We start from the raw sequence: 25,830 nt of genomic DNA, 5'->3' as shown, positions 1-25,830 counted from the left end.
GGAGCCGTTTGTTCTTCCGGTCTAGTTCACTTGTGACCAGTTGCCCATGTTAGGAAGAGGCAGATTGAACCAGGAGAGCTGTCGGCGCCTGGGCTCACTGTGTTCTCTTTGTGAAAGCTCTTGCAGAAGTGGAATCTGCCTTGCTGGTGTAGGACTCACAGAGAGAAGCTGTCGCCCTGAGAAGTCAGCGCGCTCCTGTAACCTAGGCCGTCTTTCAGTGTTGGAATATGTGCTTCTTCCATCCCTCTCTCTTGCCTTCAGATGGATGACGATGAGGACGATGATGACGTGGGAGACCATGATGATGATCACCCTGGGATGGAGGTGGTACTCCATGAGGACAAGAAGTACTACCCAACAGCGGAGGAGGTGTACGGTCCGGAGGTGGAGACCATAGTGCAGGAGGAAGACACCCAGCCTCTCACAGGTCAGTCAGGAGGCACTGAGTTGTGAAATTAAAACTAAAAAACTCCATTTCAGGGACTGGCATTGTGGTATAGCAGTAAAGCTGCTGCCATCCCATTTGGGCACCAGTTCTAGTCCCAGCTGTTCCACTTTCAATCCAGCCCCCTGCTACTGCGCCTGGAACACCAGCATAAAATGGCCCAAGTCTTTGAACCCCCACCCCCATGTGGGAGTCCTGGATGAAACTCCTGGCTCCTGGCTTTGGCCTGATCCAGCCCTGGCTCATTGCAGCCATTTACGGAGTGAACAAGGTGGATGGAAGATCTCGAGGTCTCTCCCTCTGTGTAACTTGGACTTTCAAATAAATAAATCTTTTTTAAAAAAAAAGGAGAGAAAAGAAAACTTCATTTCATAGCCATCAGCAAATCTTTTTTTTCTTTTTTTTTTTTAAAGATATATTTTACTTATTTGAATTGTCGCTCCCCCTCTTCGTGGAGGAACGACACAGGACCCTGCGCTGTTCTTTCTGTCTGCTCGGCCCTCCCCGGGTTTGCTGCTGGTTTTTCCCGGGTTGGCTACTATCCCTTCCACCTCCGTGGAAGGGCAGTTCCCCCTGGCCACATTCCCCACTTCCGCAGGGGAGCGGCACACCGCCGGCCGGCTTTCTCGGGGGCTGCACGGGTTCCCTTAGATGTTCCCCATAGATGTTCCTGGTGCATGCCGTCTCTCTCCTCCTTTATAGTCCTCCTCCGCCAATCCCAACTCGGCTGCCCACACGCCGAGTACGCTGCTCTCCAATCAGGAGCAAGTCCTACAGTTAATTGGTTGAACTGGAGGCAGCTGTGCGGAAGCTGTTTACTTCTCTCCCAACGCCACATTGTGGGAGAGCAAATACACAGAATAAGTCTTAATTCCAGTAACTCAGTCTAGTCCGGTTTGCTCCCCACATGAATGACAGTTACAGAGAGAGGTAGAGACAAAGAAAGAAAGGTCTTCCATCCACTGGTTCACTACCCGAATGGCCACAACAGCCAGAGCTGAGCCAACCCAAAGCTAGGAGCCAGGAGTTTTTCCAGGTCTCCGACTGGGTGGCAGGGGCCCAAGAACTTGGGCCATCCTCCGCTGCTTTCCCAGACGCATTAGCTGGGAACCAGACCGGAAGTAGAATAGCCAGGACTTGAACAGGTGCCCATATGGAATGCCAGTGCTGCAGGCCAGGGCTTTAACCCCCTGTACCACAGCAGTGGTCCCCCTTCAGCAAATCTTGAAAGTTTAGTGAATGACCAGTTTTTGTTTTGTTTTTAATATTTATTTATTTATTTGAAAGGCAGAGTTACAGAGAGAGAGGGAGAGACAGAGATCTTCATCTGCTGTTTCACTCCCCAGATGGCTGCAGCCAAGGCCAAGCCAGTCTGAAGCCAGGAGCCCAGGGCTTTTTCCATTTCTCCCATGTGGTTTCAGGGGCCCAAGCGCTTGGGCAGTCCTCCACTGCTTTCCCAGGCACATAAGCAGGGAGCTGCATCAGAAGTGGAACAGCTGGGTCTCAACCAACACCCATATGGGATGCTGGTGTTCCAGGCAGGGTTTTTGTTTTTTGTTTTTTTGTTTGTTTTTTTGTTTTTTTGACAGGCAAAGCTAGACACACAGAGAGAGACAGAGAAAAAGGTCTTCCTTTTCCGTTGGTTCACCCCCCAAAATGGCTGCTGCGGCTGGCGCACTGCGCCAATCCGAAGCCAGGAGCCAGGTGCTTCTTCCTGGTCTCCCATGCGGGTGCAGGGCCCAAGCACCTGGGCCATCCTTCAGGCAGTTGTTTAACCAGCTACACCACAATGCCAGCCCCTGTTGTTTCTTTATCTAGTACTTGGGTACTTGAAGACCATTATTAGGTTGTCTCTGGGCTAATATTTTTTTCCATCCTAATAATTTCAACCCCTTTAACCAATCCACATAGTCTTATTGTACACCTAATAGTTTTCATTGGTCTTCCTGCAAGTTAAAAGAATTTTTAAGTTGATTTGAAAGGTAGAGACACAGAGAGAGTGTGCTCTTATCTGCTGGTTTACTCCTCAAATGCCCACAACAGCCAGGGCTGGACCAGCTGATGTCAGGAGCCAGGAACCCCATCTAGGTCTTCCACATGGATGTCAGGGACCAAATAGTTGAACCATCATCTGCTGCCTCCCAGGGTGTCCATTAGCAGGAAGCTGAAATCAGGAGTAAAGCCAAGACTCACCTCAGCACTCCAGTGTGAGCGCAGGCATGGAAAGTGGCTTCTTAACCACTGGACCCTGTGCCTGCCCCAGGAGAGGTTTTGAGCTGGTACTGACCTCAGCCTATATCCATTCTCTTCCTCTCACCCTCGCACAAAATGAAGTTCGGGCTCTAGTTCAGAAGCCTTCACTGTATCATGCCAAGCGACATTCCCAGGATTTTGTCAACATAAAGTGATCCTTGGGAATAGAGTAAATGGATATGTGTCGTGCATTCTAAAAGCTCAGTCTAATGGAATAAAGCTCTGTGTTTTTGTTCTCTGTCTACCTGCACATCACTGCTTTCTGGTTTTTGTTTTTTCCCTAGAACCCATCATTAAGCCAGTGAAGACCAAGAAATTCACTCTGATGGAGCAGACATTACCTGTCACGGTGTATGAAATGGAGTAAGTTTTAAGGTTTTAGTTCTCTGCAGGAATTGTGTGAATTCATCTTTTCTTGGAGGCAGGAAGTGGTATGAGGCTGAATAGCCAGTGAATTGGCAGCAAAAATCCCTCCCTCTAATTGGCCAAAATTTTCCTTCAGCTTATATGGCTGCTGGGATAGTTAGCCTCAATCTTGACTTTTCTCTTGGCTTTCATCCAGATCTCAGCTGTTTCCCCTTCCTCCAAGCCTTAGTTTGGTGTTGGGAGCCAGCCTTTGAGAGAACTGCATATTATAATTAGCTTTAGGACGACCAAAGCCTGTTTTTGACTCTAGGACTGCTGAGTATTTTAGGAACATGGCAACTCTTTATTTTGAAAGGGTGCCACAAACAGCCAGCTGTGTAGACCATCGAGCTTTTCACATGCAAACTGTTCTTGGAAACATCCTCACTGATGCAAAGCACATGTAATCCCCTCTCATGTGGAAGAGCTTATGACTCAGTAGCTATTGAAACTGCTTGGTTTGTTTTGTTTTTAGGCTTCTTGTTGTTGTTGTTATTTTTAAATTATTTGAGACAGAGTGTGTATGTGTTCCCTTCTGCTGTTTCACTGGACAGGGCAAAACCAGGACCGTGGGAACTCAACCCAGATGCTTGAGTCATGACCACTGCCTCTCAGAGCTGCATTGGCAGGAAGCTGGAATCAGGAGTTGGCTGTGGAACTCAAACCCAGGCATCTCTCCAGGGATGTGGGCATCTTAACTGCTAGGCTAAATGTACCCCTCTTGGGATTTTTTATTTTATTTATTTTTTAATATTTAAAAATTTCCCGTACTTTTTTTTTAAAGATTTGTTTATTTATTTATTTGAAGGATAGAGTTACAGAGAGGCGGAGATCTTCTGTCTGCTCATTCACTCCCCAAATGGCCGCAATGGCAGGAGTTGGGCTGATCCGAAGCCAGGAGCTTCTTCTGGGTCTCCCATGCAGGTGCAGGGGCCCAGGCACTTGGACCATCTTCTGCTGCTTTCCCAGGCCATAGCAGAGAGCTCTATCGCAAGTGGAGCAGCTGGGTCTTGAACCAGCATCCATTTGGGATGCTGGCACCACAGGTGGTAGCTTCACCCACTAAGCCACAGCACCAGCCCTTCTTGTTTTTAAAACAGGTTGACCTCTTATATGTCCAAAAGAAATGGGATTGTTTCTAAAAGAGTCAGCTCACCTGCCATTATTTAGATTTTTTTTCCTTTTTTTTTTTTTTTTTTTTTATTTGAAAGGCAGCGCTGGGCCAGCGCCGCGGCTCACTAGGCTAATCCTCCGCCTAGCGGCGCCGGCACACCGGGTTCTAGTCCCGGTTGGGGCGCCGGATTCTGTCCCGGTTGCCCCTCTTCCAGGCCAGCTCTCTGCTGTGGCCAGGGAGTGCAGTGGAGGATGGCCCAGGTGCTTGGGCCCTGCACCCCATGGGAGACCAGGAAAAGCACCTGGCTCCTAGCTCCTGCCATCGGATCAGCGCGGTGCGCCGGCCGCGGTGGCCATTGGAGGGTGAACCAACGGCAAAGGAAGACCTTTCTCTCTGTCTCTCTCTCTCACTGTCCACTCTGCCTGTCAAAAAAAAAAAAAAAAAAAAAAAAGGCAGCGTTACAGAGAGAGACAGAGAAAGAGATCTTCCATCCACTGGTTCACTCCCCAAATGGCCGTAATAACTGGGGCTGGGCCAGGCTGAAGCCAGGAGCTTCATCTGGGTCTCCCATGTGGGTACAGGGGCCCAAAGACTTGTGTTATCTTCCACTGATTTCCCAGGTGCGTTAGTAGAGAGTGGAATCCAAAGTGGAGCAGCCAGGAATTGAACAGGTGCCCCTATGGGATGGCAGCATCGCAGGCAGTAGCTTAACCCGTTATGCCACAACACCAGCCCCAAATTCAGACATTTTTTAAACAACTTTGCAGTAGTCTTCCAGACTTGCTTTATATTCTTTTGCATTCTCAATGGTGGTGGTTTGTGTTTTTTTTGTTGTTGTTTTTTTGTTTTTTGTTTTTTGTTTTTTATCTCCAGGGAACAGGGATATAGCATAGTGCTTAAGAGCAGATTGGGAGGCCAGCGCTGTGGTTTAGTAGGTTAAGCCTCTGCCAGTGGTGCTGGCATCCTATTTGGGTGCCAGTTTGAGTCCTGGCTGCTCCACTTCCAATCCAGCTCCCTGCTAATGCACGTGGGAAAACTGTGGAAAATGGCCCAAGTGCTTCAGCCCCCACCCCCAGGTGGGAGACCCAGAGGAGGCTCTGGCCATTGTGACCATTTGGGGAGTGATCCAGTGGATGGAAGACTTTTTTTTTTTTTTAAAAAAACGATGTATTTATTTACTTGAGAGCCAGAGAGAGAGAGCGGTCTTCGATTTACTGATTCACTCCCCAGATGGCCGCAACGGCCAGAGCTGTGCCGATCTGAAGCCAGGAGCCAGGAACTTCTGGGTCTCCCACGTGGATGTAGGGGCCCAAGGATTTCGGCCATTTTCTTTCTTTCTTTCTTTCTTTTTTTAAAGAATTATTTTATTTTATTTGAAAGTCAGAGTTGGGCTGCAGCGGCCGGAGTTGCACTGATCTAGAGCTGTGCCAATCTGAAGCCAAGCGCCAGGAGTTTCCTCCAGGTCTCCCACATGGGTGCAAGGGCCCAAGGACTTGGGCCATCTTCCACTGCTTTCCCAGGCCATAGCAGAGAGCTGGATCAGAAGAAGAGCAGCCAGGACTTGAACCGGCGCCCACATGGGATGCCAGTGCTTCAGGCCAGGGCGTTAACCTGCTGCGCCACAGCGCCGGCCCCAAGATTTTTATTTATTTGAGAGGTAGAGTTACAGACAGTGAGAGGGAGAGACATAGAGAAAGGTCTTCTATCCACTGGTTCACTCCCCAAATGGCCACAACGGTTGGAGCTGTGCTGATCTGAAGCCAGGAGCTTCTTCCAGGTCTCCCATGTGGGAGCAGGGGCCCAGGGACTTGGGCCATCTTCTACTGCTTTCCCAGGTCACCGCAGAGAGCTTGATGGGAAGAGGAGCAGCCAGGACTCGAACCGGCCCCTGGGTCATTTTCTTTTTCTTTTTCTTTTTTTTTTTAAGATTTTTATTTATTTGGGAGGTAGAGTTACAGACAGTGAGAGGGAGAGACAGAGAGAAAGATCTTCTGTCAACTGGTTCACTCCCCAAATGGACCCAATGGTTGGAGCTGCGCCGATCCAAAGCCAGGAGCCAGGAGCCTCTTCTGGGTCAGGGGCCCAAGATCTTGGTCCATCTTTCCCAGGCCATAGCAGAGAACTGGATCGGAAGTAGAGCAGCCAGGTCTTGAACCAGCTAATAGCTAATGTAATACTTGAAGGTAAAAGAAAAAAGAATTAAAAAAAAAAAAAAAAAAAGTAGATTGGGATGTTTGTTGTCTGGATTCAAGACCCGACTCTGCTTTTGATCTAGCTTCCTGATAATGTGTACCCCAGGAGGCAGCAAGTGATGGCTCAGGTTAGTTGGATCCTACCACCCACATGGAGAACTGGATTGTTTTCCTGATGGTGGCTTCAGCCTGGCCTAGCCATGGCTGTTGTGGGTATTTAGGGAATGAACCAGCAAATGAAACGGTCTCATTTTTCTGTCTTTGTCTGTGTCTCTGTTTCTCCCTCATGTAACTCTGCCATTAAAATAAATAAAACTAACTAAATAAAGCTTAAAGAGGACTCTAGTCGTTGAGAGCGGTCTCAGAGTTTTGAAGAGCCAGACTTGTTGAAAGGCTGCTTGCTGTAAGTAACATGGCTGATAAGCATGAAAGACAGGGCTGGTTCTGATCAGGACGGGAGTCCTCTGACCTCAGCAGCATCATGACATGGGGTTTTCTGAATGCCTTGCTGACTGGCTCCACAGCAATTTGGAGAGAAGCCCCCAAGGTGACTGCAAGCCCCTGTGGCATCAATGGAATCTAAGTATAGCTGAAAATTGTTAAAGGGACAGTGCTCATGTACTTACGCAGGCAGTAGTTCAGGTACTTGATTTTGTTTTTCTTCTTTAATAGTTTCATTATTTTACTGTTGAAGTCCATGTCATTTTATTCACAGGCTGTGTTTTCTTATGGGTAAGTCTATTCCATTTCCAAAGCCAGAACTGTGTAGATGCCGACATTCACATCTGCCTCCAAGGAGTCTCCCCTTGGTCTGAAAGTTGTTCCTGGCCCAAAATAGCCGAAACATCTTTGCACTGCTCCCCGTTTGAAAACTTTCTGCCAAAACCCCTTTTCTCTTTTCCTTTCTCCTTTCAGTTTCCTGGCAGATCTGATGGATAATTCGGAGCTCATCAGAAATGTGACCCTTTGTGGCCATCTCCACCATGGCAAGGTGAGAGAACTCAGGGCTCTTGAACAAAGATCTCTGTTTCCGCTCATGTTTGAGCCCTTAGAGACACTGGTGGTTTGCGGTCAGAAGGCTAGACCTGACTCCAGGGGGTGCTGCATGCTGGCCATGAACCTGTGCTGTGAGAATCTGCTGTTCCTGAGCAGTGGGCAGAGCCTGCTCCTAAGCCACTGCACGCCCGAGCCTTGCGTCTGCTTCTGGACGTAAAAGGGAAGTTGAGCCCAACTCTGATTTATAAGATTTTCATTTCCTGGGGGATGTCTGTCCAAGAGAAAGTCCATATTCATTTAAAAATGATCCTGTGGCTTCTGTGTAAATCCTTTGCTGTCCCATACTCCTCTTTGCTATCCTCTCCCTCTCCTTATCCCTAAGTTAGGTGGTATGTTGTGAGCCGGGGGAAGGGCACAGTAGACTTGCCGCTGTGTGTCAGGTCTTAACCATCTCTTCCCTTTCAGACGTGTTTTGTAGATTGTTTGATAGAGCAGACACACCCGGAAATCAGAAAGCGCTATGACCAAGATGTAAGTAGCACTTCTGTTGAGGGTTTAAGGTTCAGAGTCTCTGTGGATGTCTGCTTCCCTTTCCTTCACCCTTCCCACCCTCTTTATAAATAATGACACCTACTGAGTTCTGCTTTATAATTGTAATCTCTATTAATAGGCTGTAAGGAAATAATTTCAATTTTCTCAAGAGCACAGAAACATTAGCCTGGAGTATTTTTAGATGATCTGTTCTGCACCAGGGATCCCTCCTCTGTTATGATATATCCTGACTTCTATTCTCTAGTCCTTCCTGTCATGGTATTAATAGCCTGCTCTATAAATATAGAATTGGACCTTGTTGTTTTCATGGTAAATTTAAATGCCTGTGAATGAGGCCAGGTGTGGCTGCAAGTCTCAATGCAATAAAGGTTCAATCACTGCCAGACTGGCTGTTTTGACAAGCGGGGTTCCTTGAAGGCTGGCACGTGTCTCCCTTTGCAGTGCATTTGATATGATTTAATCTCCAGCCATGCCTGGTCTTCTGTGACCACCACCCCAAAAACAGCTGCACACATCCAGCTGGGAGGGCGCCGGTCTCATTGTCTGCAGTCACCATGGGGACACTGCTGTCTTCAGTCTCTTCTCCTGAGGCAGAAGCCCTGGGGCAGGAAAGGGCGGAGGGGGAGTGACTGATGGTCTGTATGTGGGAGAGGAGTCTGAATTCAGGAGGTAACGGCAGTTTAATTTTTTTCAGCTGTGCTACACTGACATCCTCTTCACTGAGCAAGAGGTAAGCGTGTCCTGGGAAATCACATTGTTGCCCACACCATGCTCACCAGCTGTAGTTTTGTAGGGAATGCAGGGATTGGAGTGCTTTGGTCCATGCTGCATCCCTCTGTCACGCCTGCCTCAGCACCTCTTACCTGCCTGCTCTGCCAGTCATCCTAGGTTTGTAACTCAAAAGAGCTGGGTAGGTGAGCTCTAGAGTTAGGAGAGGTACCCTCGTGTTCTTAGCTGGATTTAATTTTCCTTAGTAGGGTGAATACTAAGAGGTGATATTTGGATTTATCCTGTAAGTTATAAAGGAGCTCCATAAAATTTTTAAAATGACATCTTTATGGCCAGCACCGTGGTTCACTAGGCTAATCCTCCACCTGTAGCACTGGCACTCCAGGTTCTAGTCCCGGTCGGGGCGCTGGTTCTGTCCCAGTTGCTCCTCTTCCAGTCCAGCTCTCTGCTGTGGCCCGGGAAGGCAGTGGAGGATGGCCCAAGTCCTTGGGCCCTGCACCCGCATGGGAGACCAGGAGGAAGCACCTGGCTCCTGGCTTCGGATCGGCACAGCACGCTGGCTGGGGTAGCCATTTGGGGGGTGAACCAATGGAAGGAAGACCTTTCTCCTTTCTCTCTCTCTCTCTCTCTCTCTCTCACTGTCTAACTCTGCCTGTCCAAAAAAAAAAAAAAAAAAAAGACATCTTTAGGGCCGGCGCTGTGGCATAGCTGGTTAAGCCAGTGCTTACAATGGTGGTATCCCATATGAGTGTCAGTTCAAGTCCCATCTTCTCCACTTCCAGTCTGGCTCCCTGCTAATGTACCTGGGAAGGCAGCAGAAGATGGCCCAAGTACTTGAGCCCTTGCTACTCATGTGGGAGGCTGGACAAAGTTCTAGATTCCTGGCTTTGGCCTGGCTCAGCCCCAGTCATTGCAACCAGTCGGGGAATGAACCAGTGGAAAGATGGAAGATCTCTTACCTCCTTTTGTCTTTCTGTCTCTCTGTATCACTGTGCCTTTGAAATAAAAATCTTAAATCTATAGGATGATCCATCCATATGATAATCTCTACGAATCTCTCAAGAATCTTCTCAAGAATGGATTCGTGTGCCTTTGAGCTTCTCTTGGTCTTTCCATCTGGATCTTTACCCCTCCTCTCTGGTCCTTTTATTTTTCTCTTCTTTTTTTTCTGCCTCCTTTTCCTAAGTGACAGCATGGAAGGCTCAGGTACATACATGTTGGTAACCAAAGTCCTGGCATGTAATAAGCAGTCAACAAATGCTGGCTGTTGCTGGTTTTTTAAATGTATTTGTTTTCTGGGTTTTAAATACTTATTTTGTATTTACTTTTACTTATTTATTATTTTTTATTTATTTATTTTAGTTTGAAAGATGGAATGACAAAGACAGAGGGAAAGACTAGAGAGGAAGAAATCTTTCATCTGTTGGTTCACTCTACAAATACCCGCAATGGTCAGGGGTGGGCCAGGCCGAAGCCAGGAGCCAAGAACTCACGTGGGTACAGGGGTCCTGAGTATTTGGACCATCTTCCGCTGACGTCCTAGGTGCATTAGCAGGGAGCTGTGATTGGAAGTGGAGTAGCCGGAATTCCAACCAGTGCTCCAATACGAGATTTGGTATCACAGGTGGCAGCTTGACCCACTGTGTCACCATGCCGGCCCATATATATATATATTTTTTAATATTTATTAATTTATTTGAAAAAGTTACAGAGAAGAAGAAGCAGAGGCAGAGGGATAGAGAATTTTCCATCCCTGGTTCACTACCCAAATGGCCACAATGGTCAGTGCTGGGCCAGGCCAAAGCCAGGAGCCAGGAGCTTCACCCGGGTCTCCCAGTTGGGCCATCTTCTGCTGCTTTCTCAGGTGTATTAGCAGGGAGCTGGATTGGAAGTAGAACAGCCAGGACTCAAGCCAGTGCCCATATGGGATGCCAGCATTGTGTATTGTGGCTTTACCTACTATATCACGGTGCTGGCCCCATAATATTTGTTTTTTAAAAGGCTTATTTTTCATTTGAAAAGCAGAGTGACAAAGCGAGAAACAGAAAGTGGTAGATATTGTCTATCGACTGGTTCATTCCCCAGATGACTGCAACAGTCAGGGCGAGGCCAGGACAAAGCCAGGAGCCAGGAAGTCCATCTGGGTCTCCCACATGGGAGGCAGCATCCCAGGTACTTGGACCACCTTCTGCTCCTTATTGCAGGTGTGCTAGCAGGAAACTGGATCAGAAGCAGAGTAGCCAGGGCTTCAACTGGCACTTCAGATTACTTCTCTTCTTCAAAAACTATCAATTGTTTCTTTTTGCTTTTGAGATGGTCAGCTGTTACTTTTGCCTCCAGTTTATGAGGGGGATAAGATTCCAGGACACTGGATTCTTAAGGTTTAAGACTGCTTTGCTTGCTTGTTCGTTTTTATTACTTTGTATTTGTACCAAACTCCCTGCCCCCGATGCCACTGCCACACACACACACACACACACACACACACACACAGTGTTTTTTCCACTAAGATATTTCATCTTAAAGGTCACTCAGGTTAGAAGCCAAGGTAGAAAGTCATGCTCACTACCAGGAGAAATGTCAGTATGATTCACAGCAGGTGGCCACCCCTAAGAGCAGAATGAAGACATCTGAGGGCTTTCTGTTTGCGACTTTCAGAGAGGCGTTGGCATTAAAAGCACTCCTGTGACGGTGGTCTTGCCAGATACCAAAGGCAAATCTTACCTCTTCAACATCATGGACACCCCAGGTAGGACATTGCTGTGGGAACCTTGTCCTGTGTAGTTTTTTGTTCACACCAGAGCATAATGGAGTAGTATGCCTGTTTTTACATTCTCTTCACCTCCCTAGAGATAATTTTCATTTTTAACTATCTTCTTTGCTTCTGACCAGTTAATTAGCAAGCACCGTGCTGCAGGCCTTCTGTTTCCCTCCTCTCTTCACTCTCCTCTAGACTATGCAAATTTGAGGGAACCTGTTCTGTTTATTCATTTCGACTGTGGCAGGCCTGGTACTGGCTGCTGGCGAGGTAAAGGTGCAGCAGCCCTGGCCCCCGTCTGAGGAGGCTCCACACACAGGCCCATGGGAGCAGCACCTGCGGCTCTTTGTGTTTGTTTTTTTTTTTTTTTTTTTTTTTAGGATTCATTTATTTGAAAAGCAGAGTTACAGAGGAAGAGACAGACCTCTTTTTATTCTTATTACTGTTTTTTAAAGATTAATTTATTTGAAAAGCAGAGTTGCAGAGAAAGAGATTGTCCATCTGCTGTTTCATTCCCCAAAGGAGCACAACAGCTGGAGCTGGGCCAATACGACACCAGGAGCTTCTTCCAGGTCTCCCACGTGGATGCAGGGTCCCAAGGACTTGGGTCATCTGCTTTCCCAGGCACATCATCAGGGAGCTGGATTGGAGGTGGAGCAGCCAGGACCCCAACTGGCGCCCTATGGGATGCTGGAATTGCAGGCGGAGGTTTAGCTTACTGTGCCACAGTACTGCCCACCCACCCCCACCCCCACCTTTTTTTTTCTTGACTCTCTTTATTGAAAGGACCAATTTGGAACAGAGTGTTTACAAACTGAAAAATTGGGGGGCCGATGCTGACTTAGTGGGTAAAGCCGCCGCGTGCAGTGCTGGCATCCCGTATGGGCGTCGGTTCGAGTCCTGGCTGCTCCACTTCCCATCCAGCTCTCTGCTTTGGCCTGGGAAAGCAGTAGAGGATGGCCCAAGTCCTTGGGCCTCTGCACCCACGTGGGAGATCCAGAAGATCCTCACTCCCTGGCTTCAGATTGGCACAGCTCCAGCCATTGCAACCATTTGGGGAGTGAATCAGCAAATGGAAGACTTCTCTTTCTGTCTGCCTTTGCCTGTCTGTAAATCTACCTTTTAAATAAATAAATAAATGTATCTTCTTCTTCTTCTTCTTTTTTTTTTTTTTTACAGGCAGAGTTAGACAGTGAGAGAGAGAGAGAACAGTCTTCCTTCTGTTGCCCCCCCCCCCCCCCCCAAATGGCCGCTATGGCCAGTGCACCACACTGATCCAAAGCCAGGAGGCAGGTGCTTCCTCCTGGTCTCCCATGCAAAAATAAACTGAAAAATTGGGGCATGTGCTGTGGCGTGGTAGGCGGAGCCACCATCTGCAGTGCCAGCATCCCGTGTGGGCGCCGGTTTGAGTCTTGGCTGCTCCACTTCTGATCCAGCTCTCTGCTGTGGCCTGGGAAGGCAGTGAAGGATGGCCCTGGGGCTGGGCCCCTACCACCACCTGGGAGACCTGAAGGAGGCTTCTCACGTCTGGCTTCGAATTGGCCCAGCTTTGCCCATTGTGGCCATTTGGGTAGTGGACCAGCGGATGAGGACCTCTCTTTCTCTCTGCCTCATCCTGTCTGTGACTGCCTTTCAAACGGATAAATGAGTCTTTAAAAAGAAACAAACAAGAAAAAAACTGAAAAATGTGGGACTTTGCCGGACTTGCCTGCATTGCAGCATCAGCGCCCGGTGCCCTGGCCCCTCTCAGCCCGCAGCCCCTCCAGGAGCCGCCTCTCTTGAGAAAGGGCCTTCTCTGCTCCTGGATGCCCTCTGGCCGCGGAGCCCTGCTCGCTGCTGCTTAGGCTGTTGGGATGTGGGTGTGAACGCGCTCTGCTCCCCTAGGCGAACTGCTCACCTCTTCTTATGCACTGGGGCCTCTCGCCTCACAGCTGGATCCCAAGATGTGGCTCTGAGGGGAGACACTTGTACACCGCAGGGAACTGTGGGGAGGAGAGGAGGTGTCTGGGGTCCACAGGCTTTTCAGCGCCTTTCACATCACCCTGCGAGTCACCGTAGGGACTTCCTTGGTGTTTTCTTTTTCAGGACATGTGAATTTCTCTGACGAGGTCACAGCTGGCTTGCGCATCTCAGACGGAGTGGTCCTTTTCATCGACGCTGCTGAGGGGGTGAGTCTCCCCTCGCCGTCCCGTCATGTTGCCCCACGCTGTGCTCTGCGCACTCAGTGAGCTGGTTGCAGAGGACAGGAAAGGCTGTGGGATTAGGTTTGCTCTAAAGTTAGGGCAGCAATTGAAGTTCAATATTAATTCTCAGTGCTGGTCTCCTTGTTGCCTGCCTAGAGAGGCTCAGAATAATCGGATCCATTGTGATTCAGGAAACATAGATGAGATGACAAATGTAAATAAAGGGCGGAGGAGAGTACATTCCTATAATTGGATTTTAAATGTTAATGAGTTTTTCTAAGAGATTGTTGTTAAAAGACCAGAATGTCTTTTATATTTGTGAATTGATAGATTGGCTGACCTTGTTCCTGTTGTCATTGAGGAAATAGCCAGCAGGGGGAGCCAGAGTTGTCCCTTTTTTCTTTTTTCTTTTTTCTTTTTTTAACAGGCAGAGTGGACAGTGAGAGAGACAGAGAGAAAGGAGAAAGGTCTTCCTTTGCCGTTGGTTTGGTTCACCCTTCAATGGCCGCTGCGGCCAGCGCACCGCGCTGATCCGAAGCCAGAAGCCAGGTGCTTATCCTGGTCTCCCATGGGGTGCAGGGACCAAGCACTTGGGCCATCCTCCACTGCACTCTCGGGCCACAGCAGAGAGCTGGCCTGGAAGAGGGGCAACCGGGACAGAATCCAGTACCCCGACCGGGACTAGAACCTGGGGTGCCGGTGCTGCAGGCGGAAGATTAGCCTATTGAGCCGCAGCGCTGGCCAAGAATTGTCCTTTTTTTTTTTTTTTTTTTTTTTTTTTTTTTTTATTTATTTTTTTTTTTTTTTGACAGGCAGAGTGGACAGTGAGAGAGAGAGACAGAGAGAAAGGTCTTCCTTTGCCGTTGGTTCACCCTCCAATGGCCGCCGCGGCCGGCGCGCTGCGGCCGGCGCACCGCGCTGATCCGATGGCAGGAGCCAGGAGCCAGGTGCTTTTCCTGGTCTCCCATGGGGTGCAGGGCCCAAGCACCTGGGCCATCCTCCACTGCACTCCCGGGCCACAGCAGAGGGCTGGCCTGGAAGAGGGGCAACCGGGACAGAATCCGGCGCCCCGACCGGGACTAGAACCCGGTGTGCCGGCGCCGCTAGGCGGAGGATTAGCCTAGTGAGCCGCGGCGCCGGCCCAGAATTGTCCTTTTTTAATTGGACTTCATTTTGAAGTAATTTTTTCAAGATTTATTTATTTATTTGAAAGGCAGGGTTACAAAGAGGCAGAGGTGGGGGGTGTCATTCTCTTATCAAACTTTACCTGCCAGATTTATCATCCATTGATGATTCTCGGCTTATTCCTACAGTAGTTCCAAGTAGTTTCTCAATCTCGTCTCCTCTGCATTTATTGGTCAGAATTCTTAGAGCTTTCCCTTCCACTCATCATCGGGCTTATGTATTATCAGTGTGGATATGTGGATTTCTGTTTTACTCAGAGGGTTGTACTCTATTACCAGTGCTCTATATTGTGATGCGCTAGTTGTCTCAGAATTGGCTGGTAATTCTCTTCCAGCTGGCTCCTTCCTTTACCTGTCCCATCTTTTTGTGAGCACGCCCTTACTTTCAGGCTTAAAAAGGTGTACTAGACCCCTCTTGTACCACCCCTGCCTCAGTCTTGGATCGGCCACTTCTTCAAGGAGCCCTGGCTGCCTCCTCCTCCTCCTCTTTAAAAAAGATTTTATTTATTTATTTTATTTATTTTCATTCATTCAGAAGGCAGAGTGATAGAGAAAGAGATCTCCCATCTGCTAGTTCACTCTCCAAATGCCTGGAACAGCCAGGGCTGGGCCAGAGCAAAGCCAGGAGCCAGATAACTCCTCCAGCTCTCCCACATAGGCAGCAGGGACCCAAATACTTGGGCCATCATCATCTGCCTTCCCAGGCACATTACCAGGAAGCTGGATTGGAAGTAGTGCAGCTGGGATTTGAACTGGCACTCCATCATGGGATGCTGGCATCGCAAACAGCAGCCTAATCTGCTGTGCCACAGCCCTAGCTCTGACTTCTTATAATGGAGACTGGTATTTAGAAACAAGTATCTGGGTGTGCTCATTGCCACCGGGGTACATTGCCTGTGCCTGTAGGTTCTTTCACAGAGTACAACTAGATAATATCCATGCACACATGCATACGGATATATGTAACTATTTCTACACGTGTGTATTCAAAATCATTTGTCCACGGGCAGGCATTTGGCATGTGGTTAAGATACTGCTTGAGATGCCTGCAACCTGTTTCAGAGTGCTTGACTTTGAGTTCTAGCTCCACTCCTGATTTAACAACCTACGCATGTGCACGCTGGGAGGCAGTGGTGATGGCCAAGCACTCGGGTCCCTGCCAGCCACATGGGAGACTCAGATTGAGTTCCGCTCCTGGCTATCGCCGGCATCTGGGAAGGGAATCAGTAGATGGAAGTGCTCTCTGTTTCTCTCTCTCTCAGTCCCTCTGCCTTTCAATTAAAACAAGCAAATAAATGTATACATAAATGTTTTTTAAAAATCATTTGTCCATCCTAACATCCCCCAGTTCCCATCCAGCACCACAGTTGTTGCTGGCCTGCCTTGTCCTTTCTCTAGCACTGAGAGTGTGTTTATTCATTTCTTAGTCCTACAGGGTGTCCTCTGAAAGTGCCCGCATCTGCCTTTGGCGAGATGCTGTCTGCTGCTGCCCAGCAGTGTGTTTCCCCAGGTTCTCGTTTGCCCTCTTGCTTCATGTTTGGAAGCGGTGCCCTTTTGGCTCTGCTCTGGACTTTCTGTCCTCTTTGCTGTGTCACCACCTTCAGAGCCTGTGTTTCTCAGGTGATGCTGAACACTGAGCGGCTGATCAAGCACGCGGTGCAGGAGAGGCTGGCGGTCACCGTGTGCATCAACAAGATTGACCGGCTGATCCTGGAGCTGAAGCTGCCTCCAACCGATGCCTATTACAAGCTGCGCCACATTGTGGATGAGGTCAATGGATTAATAAGGTATGAAACTGCTGGGAGTGGATTTCCGGTCCTCAGGGACGCTGGTTTTTATAAATCTTAATTTTACCCTTGAATACCTTTGGGAGCAACTCTGATTTACTTCTTGACGTGTGTGGATGAGCTTGTTGGGCAAGACTGGAGGCGCATCTCAGGTCTTTACAGAGATTGCCTCCACGACCTTGACCTCAGTACCTGTGCCTTAGCCAGTTGTGACCTTCGTGCATCTTTAATTTATTGTCATGGGCAATACCTTGAGCTCTAGGATTGGTCTCATCCTAGCTGCGTACCAACTACATGAAGTAGGGAAAATAAGTTAAGCTCTCTTGTAGAGTCTGGCAAATTACATAAGCTCAGTTTCCATTTCTATAAAAAATGGAATGATGGTAATATTTGCCTAGAGGGATGTTACAAGAAATTAAATAAAGCCAGTCTTATCTGCAGGCTGAAGTATGTACTGAACGACTCCTGAGACCCCTAAGTGGGCGAGGACACGGCCACTGGGAGCTTGTCTGACGGCTGGGGCCGGTGACAGCTCCGCTGCCCGCAGCTGCCCCAGCCTGCGGCACTGCTGCCTACTGGGAGTGTCTCCTCCTCATCCCTGGAGTGGTTGGGAATGGCTGGAGCCCAGCCCAGCGTCATGGGTCCAAAAGATGAAGTAATAGCACTTCTTTTTAAAAGGAAGGCTGGGGGTGGGATGGAACTAAATCCTGATCTACCAGGATAGAAAATCAAGAGGGCATGTTTGAAACCTCAAAATCAGAAAGCAGCAAAACAGTATTTAGGGATATGGAGGTAAGTACTCCAGGCAGCTATAAAATGGATTGAAGCCGCTTGCCACTGGGGAGCAGAATGGGGGGTGCAGTGGGATGGATAGGGGCCGTTCTTTATAAGCTAATGCTTTCGTTTCCAAGTGAGAGGATCCCATAAAATAATGTGCCCGTTAGGATAGAGTTGTGGGTGTGACCCCTGTGTACAGCTGATTTTCTTACAAATGCTCGTGACCTTTTGAGGTGCTTGCGGTTTAGCATTCATGTTTAAAAGAAAGCCGAAGACTACAGGACAAAGAAGAGTAGAGGATAAATTACCTCTGTGTCTCTCTCGCTCTTTCTCTTATGTTTGTGTTTGTGAAGTTGAGATTTCTCTCAAATATATTCATTTCTTATCACTTTAGATTCATTTCCCGTCTTCCAAGGTCTTTGTCTCTGTCCTCCACATTTGCCCTTGTCTGTCTGATGTGGTTAGCTCCTCCAAGGTTGTGCGGAACGTTCCCGGCTCTGAGAAGCCAGCTTGTTACTGAGAGTTAGGGAACAGCTCCATCATGTCACTTCCTTGGACCAGGCTGTTGGCCAGACTGAGCGTCTTATGCAAGCTCCTCCTGAGGGCTGGCGAGTGGCTGTGTAGGCATCCCTGCCCGTCCCCCGTGGCAGAGGTCAGGGCCTGCGGCACGCTTACCCTGTGTCTGTTGCAGCATGTATTCCACTGACGAGAACCTGATCCTCTCCCCGCTCCTGGGCAACGTCTGCTTCTCCAGCTCCCAGTACAGCATCTGCTTCACGCTGGGCTCCTTTGCCAAGATCTACGCCGACACCTTTGGTGAGCTCAGCCTGGCACTGTCTTGCCAGCCTCCCCAGAGTCCTGTGTGCCTCTCCCCTGAATGCCTCAGAGGTGGCTTCGCATCACAGTGTCCTGCTGGGGAGAGCATTTTGCTGCCTTTTATAGTTACAAGTGAGCCTCTTTTTGGCCTCCAGACCAAAAGGGGCTGAGTGGCTTCAGAACAGTAGTAAGATGAACGTGACTGGGAGCGAATGGGAGAACAGGGGGCTTGTCTTAAGCATAAACGCTTTAGAGCGAGACAGATTCTGAGAAGTGCAAGTTTCCCATGCGTACAGAGGCCTTCCAGGCCTCCTGCTCACAAGTGGACTCTCCCTCACCGTGTGTGCTGCCAGCGACTCTCCAGCCCGATCTAGGCACATGCACATTTGCAAGGCCTGGTTGAGAACTCAGGCTGGACGTGGAGTCAGCACATGCGAGCCTCCGCTACAGACCCAGCTGAATGATTTCCCAGGTTTCTGCAACCGTGACCCCCAGTCTCCGTGCCGCTTCCTGGCTGTCTATCCCTGTGCCTCCCAGTTACCACAGATTCCAACAAGAACCCCGTACAGAGAGTCTGTTGTGTGTCAGGTGCTATTCTGCCTTCGAGGGGAATCCCTGGTACCCCATTTACCGAGCTGAGGGGCCAGGCCCTGTAGGGTCTCCCAGTTGGTAAAGCCTGGAGCACCAGCACTGCTGCTTGCCCATTGGTTAGCCTGCCTCCCCTGCAGGTGGACACCTTGCTCTCATGAGAGAAAGGGTGGGTAAACCTGGATCCTTTTAAAAACATGTAGCTATTTAATTATATGCACATTGTAGAAAATATATTAAAGCCTAGTTGAAAAAAAATCAAAATTCATACCTAACTTCATTACCATAACAAATTTTAGTACTTTGTTATAATTCCCTCTGTTATTTTATGTAAATTATATCATATTACTTAGATTGATATAAGGGATCTTAAAAGTTCATGGTACATGTACATTATGAAAAAATATGTATGGATTTCAAAATACTTTACACCAAAATAAACCTCTGTCCTCTGGTTTGCTCCCTAAATGCCCACAACAGTAAGAGCTGGCCCAGGCTAAAGCTAAGAGCCCAGAACTCAGTCTACATCTTTCTTATGAGTGGCAGGGACCCAGGGACTTAAGCCATCAACTGCTGCCTCCTAGAGTGTATATTAGTAGGAAGCTGGACCCAAACCCTGGCACTCCTGTATTGGATGTAGGTTTCCCAAGCGGCATCTTAACAGCTGCACCAAACACCTACCCCTTTTTATTCTTTTATTTTCTTGAAAAGCAGAGATAGAGAACTTTCATGCCTCTCAGGGTCTGCATCAAGAGCTCTTCACTCAGAAGAGCTTGACTTAAGCCACAGTTGGCTGGTTCAGTTGGACCAGGATTAACAGTTGCAGGCAAACAGAAAAGTGAGAAACGAGACCAAGAGTGGCTTTGGTATTTTCTCTTTAGAAGATCCGGTGATTGCTTGCAAGAAGCTTAAAGCCAGAGCCTGATGGTGAGGCTGCAGCCGGAAGGTGGCACCTACTGGCCGCAGAGGAGAGCTTCTCTGTGGATCAGGAAAGAATGAAGGAGCCCACAGGCTTCGCTCCTGGAGGGGATGTGTTTAGATGTAGGTAGAGGATGAGTACAGGCAGTTGAGCCTGTCCCATCGAGCAAAGGCTGGAAACCGTGCCCTGTCCATAGCTCATCCTAGTGCCTGCTGGAAATGAGATGCTGAGTTCCCATTTTGGCTACAGCACAGCCTTGGCAATTGTGGGCCATTCCCGTGCTTTGTACCTCAGTGTCCACATTTCTTCCCTGGTTAGAGGGTAATTTCTGGACCCTGGAAAGGAAGGGCTAGAATTCCTCAGCTGTGAACCATTTATGGCATCTGAAACAGAATTTTGAACAGTACTTTGCTAGATAGATTATAATTTTCTGGCTTCTCATATAGGTGATATTAATTACCAGGAATTCGCTAAGAGACTCTGGGGTGACATCTACTTCAACCCTAAGACGTAAGTAAAGTATGGGATGTGACTCTCTGGTGGGCTAATCTGTGTTCCCAGTAAGAGCAGTCAGATGTAAGAACTCCCAAGACACCATCTTTCCTGCTCAGAGTTGGCTTCACGAGCGTAACTGAGTAGGAGGCTGTCTCTCCTGAGGGCTCCTGGCCCCGCACAGGCGTGCAGGGGAGTCATAGCCACGAGTCCTCTCTGGAATCTCTCTTGGGGAACTTTACAGTCGCACACACATTCCTCCCCTTGGCTCCTGCTCAGATTCAGAACTCACAGTACACTGGACTCAGTGACACTGCCTTCTCCCTCCTGGTCTCTTACCACTCTGTTGTTGTTCTTAACATTTTTACTTGAGAGGCAGAGATGGTCAGGCAGAGAGCCTTTATCTGCTAGTCCATTACCCAACCGTCTGCAATGGTAGTGCTGGGCTGGGCTAGAACCAGGAGCCAGGAACTCAGTCCTGGTCTCTCACGGGGGTAGCAGGGAGCCAACTATGGGAACCAGAGCTGGGACTCGAACCCAAGAACTCCTGTAAGGGAAACAGATTTCTCAGCTGAGGTCTTAACCATTGCCCAAATGCCCATCCCTCTTCTTTTTAGGCGAAAATTCACTAAAAAGGCCCCGACCAGCAGCTCCCAGAGGAGCTTTGTGGAGTTCATCTTGGAACCTCTTTATAAGATCCTTGCTCAGGTGAGTGGCAGGCTCTGAGCTTCAGTCTGTTCTAAGCGTGAGGTGGAAAAGCAGGTAGGTGTGGACTTCCCTTGGCCCCAGCCTGCTGAGTTTTGTATCACTGAGTGGCTCACTGGTTGCTTATTAAGAATTCTGCAAAGTCTGTTTAAATCAGAAAAACGGAGGGGTACAAAAGAAAAGGCGTAGCCTGGAGAAGGTGTGTGGCAGATTTGAACCATTCAGAATGTGCCACTTCAGACCTAATTGTTGCAGTTGTCGGAATTTATGTACAGGTGTAGTTGTGGAAGTCTTCAGGTTATTCTTACGTGTGTTTGCATGTGCATGTGTGCTTATAGCATTATAACTGCAGGAAGAAATAAGTTGTGTTCATCAGTGAGAATCTGACTAAATGAATTATGGTATACCCCATGAAATGAAGTATGTAAAAAAGGAAGCAATGGAAATAATGGCTGCGTGAACGTTGTGGTGCCTGTTCTGGGCATGCATGGAAGCAGTGTGTATCAGTTGAAAGGGTAGAGCAGTACTCTTTAGAATACTATACCACAGTAAGAAACAACGAAATCCAGTCATTTGCAACAAAATGGAGGAATCTGGAACACATCATGCTGAGTGAAATAAGCCAGTCCCAAAGGGACAAATACCATATGTTCTCCCTGATCGGTGACAACTGACTGAACACCAAAAAGGAAACCTGTTGAAGTGAAATGGACACTATGGGAAACGGTGACTTGATCAGCATAGCCCTGACTGTTAATGAACAACTTAATACATTATCCCTCTTAGTAGTTTTTTTATCTGTTCTACTTAATATGACTGGTTTAATTCTGTAATTAATACACAGTTATTCTTAAGTGTTGAAAATTAACTGAAATGTGATCCCTGTTAAACATAAGAGTGGGAATAAGAGAGGGAAGAGATGTATAATTTGGGACATGCTCAAGCTGACTTGCCCCAAATGGTAGAGTTAGAAACATACCAGGGGATTCCAATTCAATCCCATCAAGGTGGCATGTACCAATGCCATCTCACTATTCCAAGTGATCAATTTCAGTTCACAATTGATCATAATGAAAGGACTAAGAGTCAAAGGGAGCACATAAACAAGTCTAATACCTGCTAACACTAACCGATAGAATAAATAAAGGGGAGAGTGATCCAACATGGGAAGTGAGATACTCAGCAGACTCATAGAATGACAGATGTCCTAAATAGCACTCTGGCCTCAGAATCAGCCCTAAAGGCATTCGGATCTGGCTGAAAAGCCCATGAGAGTATTTCAGGCATGGAAAGCCAAGACACTCTGGCAAAAGATCTCTGTGAGTGAGATCCCAGTGGAAAGAACAGGTCATCAAAGAAGGAGGTACCTTTCTCTGAAGGGAGGAGAGAACCTCCACTTTGACTATGACCTTGTCTAAACAAGATAAGAGTCGGAGAACTCAGAGGGCTTCCATAGCCTTGGAAACTCATGACTGGAGCATAGGGAGATTACTGATGCCATAGACAGGAGTGTCAATTGGTAAAGTCAACAACAGGAGTCACTGTGCACTTACTCCTCATGTAGGATCTCTGTCCTTAATGTGCTGTGTATTGAGATTTAATGCTATAACGAGTACTCAAACAATATATTTCACTTTGTGTTTTCATGGGGGTGCAAACTGTTGAAATCTTTACTTAATGCATATTAAACTGATCCTCTGTAAAAAAAAAAAAAAGAAAAAGAAAAAGAAATTATCAATTCCCAACTTGACTCTCACTGGGATTAAACATGATAATAGGTCTGCTCTGATTTCATCATCATTTAAAAAAAATCATCTATTATTTTTCACTTTATGTTTCTGTGTGAGAGCAAACTGTTGAAATCCTTACTTAATGTATACTAAGCTGATCTTCTGTATATTAAGATAATCGAAAATGAATCTTGATGTGAATGGAAGGGGAGAGAGAGTGGGAAAGGGGAGGGTTGTTGGTGGGAGGGACGTTATGGGGGGGAAGCCATTGTAATCCATAAGTCGTACTTTGGAAATTTATATTCATTAAATAAAAGTTTAAAAAAAAAAAAAGGGTAGAGCAGAAAATGTAAGGATGCAGTTAAACATGTGGGGTGCCCAAAAGAAAAGAATGAGATGTTACACACAGATGTGAGTTTGTGCAGTGTAAATGTGGAACTAAACGGGTAGAAGTGTCATATGGGAATTTTCATACAGACCTTGTCCCAAAACAGTAATGAAATATGCAGGTATTTAATAAGCACTGTGCACAGTGGGCACACACAAACCTACACAGGATGTGTGTGGCCGTTCCAGTTGACACAATAGCAAAGCATAGCAACAAGACAAATAGCAATTAAAATTTATTAGTGCTAAAAAGTATTTAGTATCTCCTGTCAGACTGGAATGGATTAATAAAATAAGTTTATGGGCTCTGCTCACTGGAGACCTCGAGGCTGCTGCTGCTGGTTTAGCTTGGCCCTGTCCCCACAGGGTGGACTGTGAGGTGACCTTTTTTGGTTCCTTCCAGCGAAGTCATCCTCTAAATTTGCAGTCTAAGTAGCGGGTGTGGGGGGGATTTCCTGAGTGAGAGGCATTGCTGCCCTTCAGACACCAGGGGGCAGCTCTGATGGCAGGGAAGCTGAGTGCCAATTGGCTGACAGATTTCACCAAGCTGGCTTCACCAGGGGTTGAAGTGTGGGTATCAAAGACTCCCCTAAGCCAAACTGTTGTCGTTGCCAATAGTCTTCTCCCTGTAGAAGAGAACCGAGTATCGCCTCTTCGGATTGCCCGCAGCCTCCCCTTGTCCTCCTCTGTAGCCCCTCACTGGGGTATCACTACAGCTGGCCTGGTGTCTGCCACCCTCACAGGTCGTGGGCGATGTGGACACCAGCCTCCCAAGGACCCTGGACGAGCTTGGCATCCATCTGACCAAGGAGGAGCTGAAGCTGAATATCCGCCCGCTGCTCAGGCTGGTCTGCAAAAAGTTCTTTGGCGAGTTCACAGGTGAAGCGCACAGGGCCCCTCGGTTCCCACCTTGTGTCCTGCTGTGCGGATCATGGGGATTTTTTCTTACCCTGCAGTGAAAGTCAGAGATCTGAGGCTCTTTTATACAAACCGCGTTGGGGAGACAAGACATCTGTACCCTCTCCCACTTTCTCTACTTAGCAGATAGTGTATTTCTCAGAGGGGAGGAATTGGTTGAGGGGGTGATCTTAGTAGGCCTGGGAAGACCAGGTGTGCTTAGTGAGCTCAGTGTAAGTGCTCACGCCCAGTCTCACAGGTTGATGTAGATCCTTGAAGATTTTTGCAAGCTGCTTCTGGGAGCCACATACAGCTGAGGGGTCCCTGGTGGTTCACTGTCATCAGTATGCCTCCAGCTCTCAGCAGCATATTCCCAGGAAAGAGGCATCATTTCTTCCTGGAATCCTAGTTTCATAGTTTCTGGAGCTGCACCATCCAGCGTGGATTTGTAGCTCTTGCTCACTCCCCTGTGAGAGTGGGTAGTAACTGCTGTCTCTTCTCCCTCCACAGGCTTCGTGGACATGTGTGTACAGCATATCCCTTCTCCAAAAGTGGGCGCCAAGCCCAAGATCGAGCACACCTACACTGGGGGTGTGGATTCTGACCTCGGCGAGGCCATGAGTGACTGTGACCCTGACGTAAGGGAACCTGGCCCCCTAGTTCTCTGCTTTTCCCCCACTTTCATGGAAATGCTGATTTCTGGTCACAGGAATAATGAATGCCCTCTTTCTCAGCCTTCCTGCCCCTTCCCATGAGCATAGTCAGGCCTGAATTCAAGCCCAGTGTTGCCGCTGCTTGTGTTGCAGCCTAGGGAGTGCTACTGGAACTTCCTGCATCTCAAGGTGTTGTGCTGTAAAGTGAGGGTAATAATAATGAGTGCTTGCTAGGAGAATTAAGCAGATTGAGGGAGGGTTACCATTGTGTTTAGCATGGTGCCTGGCAGATAGTGAAGACCCGACCAGCAGTAGATAATCTCATCAGCCATGGCTTCTAAAAACCTTTCCGAGACATTCCTTAGTAAATTTAAGTTACTCATCATAATCATGCAGCCAGTGTAGAATTGGGAGTTAGTCTTCAGAGGGAATTTAAGGCAAATTATCTTGCCAGTGGTGCCAATCTGCCATCCTAAACCTGCTTCATCGCCTCATTTCCTGGGGAGAAAAAATACTTTTTTACTATGCCTGTGTCTTCTACGTTTAGAATTTTCCTGGGAGCTCACATCTTCCTCTATAGGTCTGGGTTGCTGTCTCGGAGCTCATATCATCACTGTCGAGGGGCGTGAGAGGGTGGTGCCCACTCAGAGGGCTGTGTGTGTGTATGTGTGGTAAAGCTGCACTCCCTCCCCTCCTCTAGGGTCCGCTGATGTGCCACACAACCAAGATGTACAGCACAGATGATGGAGTTCAGTTTCACGCCTTTGGGCGCGTGCTGAGTGGCACCATCCATGCTGGGCAGCCTGTGAAGGTGCTGGGGGAGAACTATACCCTGGAGGATGAGGAGGACTCTCAGATATGCACTGTGGGCCGCCTTTGGATCTCCGTGGCCAGGTACTGCCATCCAGAACCTACAGAGCAGGCTTCAGTCTGTCCCGGGACTGCTCCAGGGAGCTGCGAGGGGTGGTCCTCCTTGGAAACAAGAGCTTCCTGGCTCCATACAGTTAGGGGAGGAGATGACCCACCTTCATCCGGCCACTTGACTTTGACTGTCACTACTCCAGGTAGCTAGGTTAAAAGGCAGCCATTACTGGGATAATGCCAAAAGCTTTGCCTCTATGATTTAGATGACTGTATAAACTTTGTAGCAGGATTTCCTTCTTAATCCTCTCATTTCCTTTTTTTGTGTGGCTTATTATAACCTTCATGCTTATTCCCAAAAGAAATTGTTTCCCACCCTCCGCTGTTTATTCTTTGACCAAATTAGA

The 25,830-nt window shown here is 48.1% G+C and overlaps 1 protein-coding gene across 1 annotated transcript in view; it reads left to right on the top strand.

The window, feature by feature from the left end:
* The window catches only part of EFTUD2 (elongation factor Tu GTP binding domain containing 2), a 52,368-nt gene that overhangs the window by 18,841 nt on the left and 7,697 nt on the right, over positions 1 to 25,830 (top strand). Inside the window, exons 3-16 of the mRNA XM_002719444.5 lie at positions 262 to 427; positions 2,983 to 3,061; positions 7,325 to 7,400; positions 7,871 to 7,936; positions 8,652 to 8,687; positions 11,345 to 11,435; positions 13,530 to 13,612; positions 16,432 to 16,598; positions 18,067 to 18,191; positions 20,145 to 20,208; positions 20,808 to 20,898; positions 23,756 to 23,891; positions 24,420 to 24,547; positions 25,263 to 25,456. Coding sequence (XP_002719490.1) covers positions 262 to 427; positions 2,983 to 3,061; positions 7,325 to 7,400; positions 7,871 to 7,936; positions 8,652 to 8,687; positions 11,345 to 11,435; positions 13,530 to 13,612; positions 16,432 to 16,598; positions 18,067 to 18,191; positions 20,145 to 20,208; positions 20,808 to 20,898; positions 23,756 to 23,891; positions 24,420 to 24,547; positions 25,263 to 25,456 — 1,502 coding nt within the window. The remainder of the gene's footprint in view (positions 1 to 261; positions 428 to 2,982; positions 3,062 to 7,324; positions 7,401 to 7,870; positions 7,937 to 8,651; positions 8,688 to 11,344; positions 11,436 to 13,529; positions 13,613 to 16,431; positions 16,599 to 18,066; positions 18,192 to 20,144; positions 20,209 to 20,807; positions 20,899 to 23,755; positions 23,892 to 24,419; positions 24,548 to 25,262; positions 25,457 to 25,830) is intronic.

This window comes from Oryctolagus cuniculus, chromosome 17, assembly GCF_964237555.1.
Source record: "Oryctolagus cuniculus chromosome 17, mOryCun1.1, whole genome shotgun sequence".
Classification (NCBI taxonomy): Eukaryota; Metazoa; Chordata; class Mammalia; order Lagomorpha; family Leporidae; genus Oryctolagus; species Oryctolagus cuniculus.
Note: the sequence above shows the minus strand (reverse complement) of the source record. Positions and strands in the feature narration are given on the sequence as shown.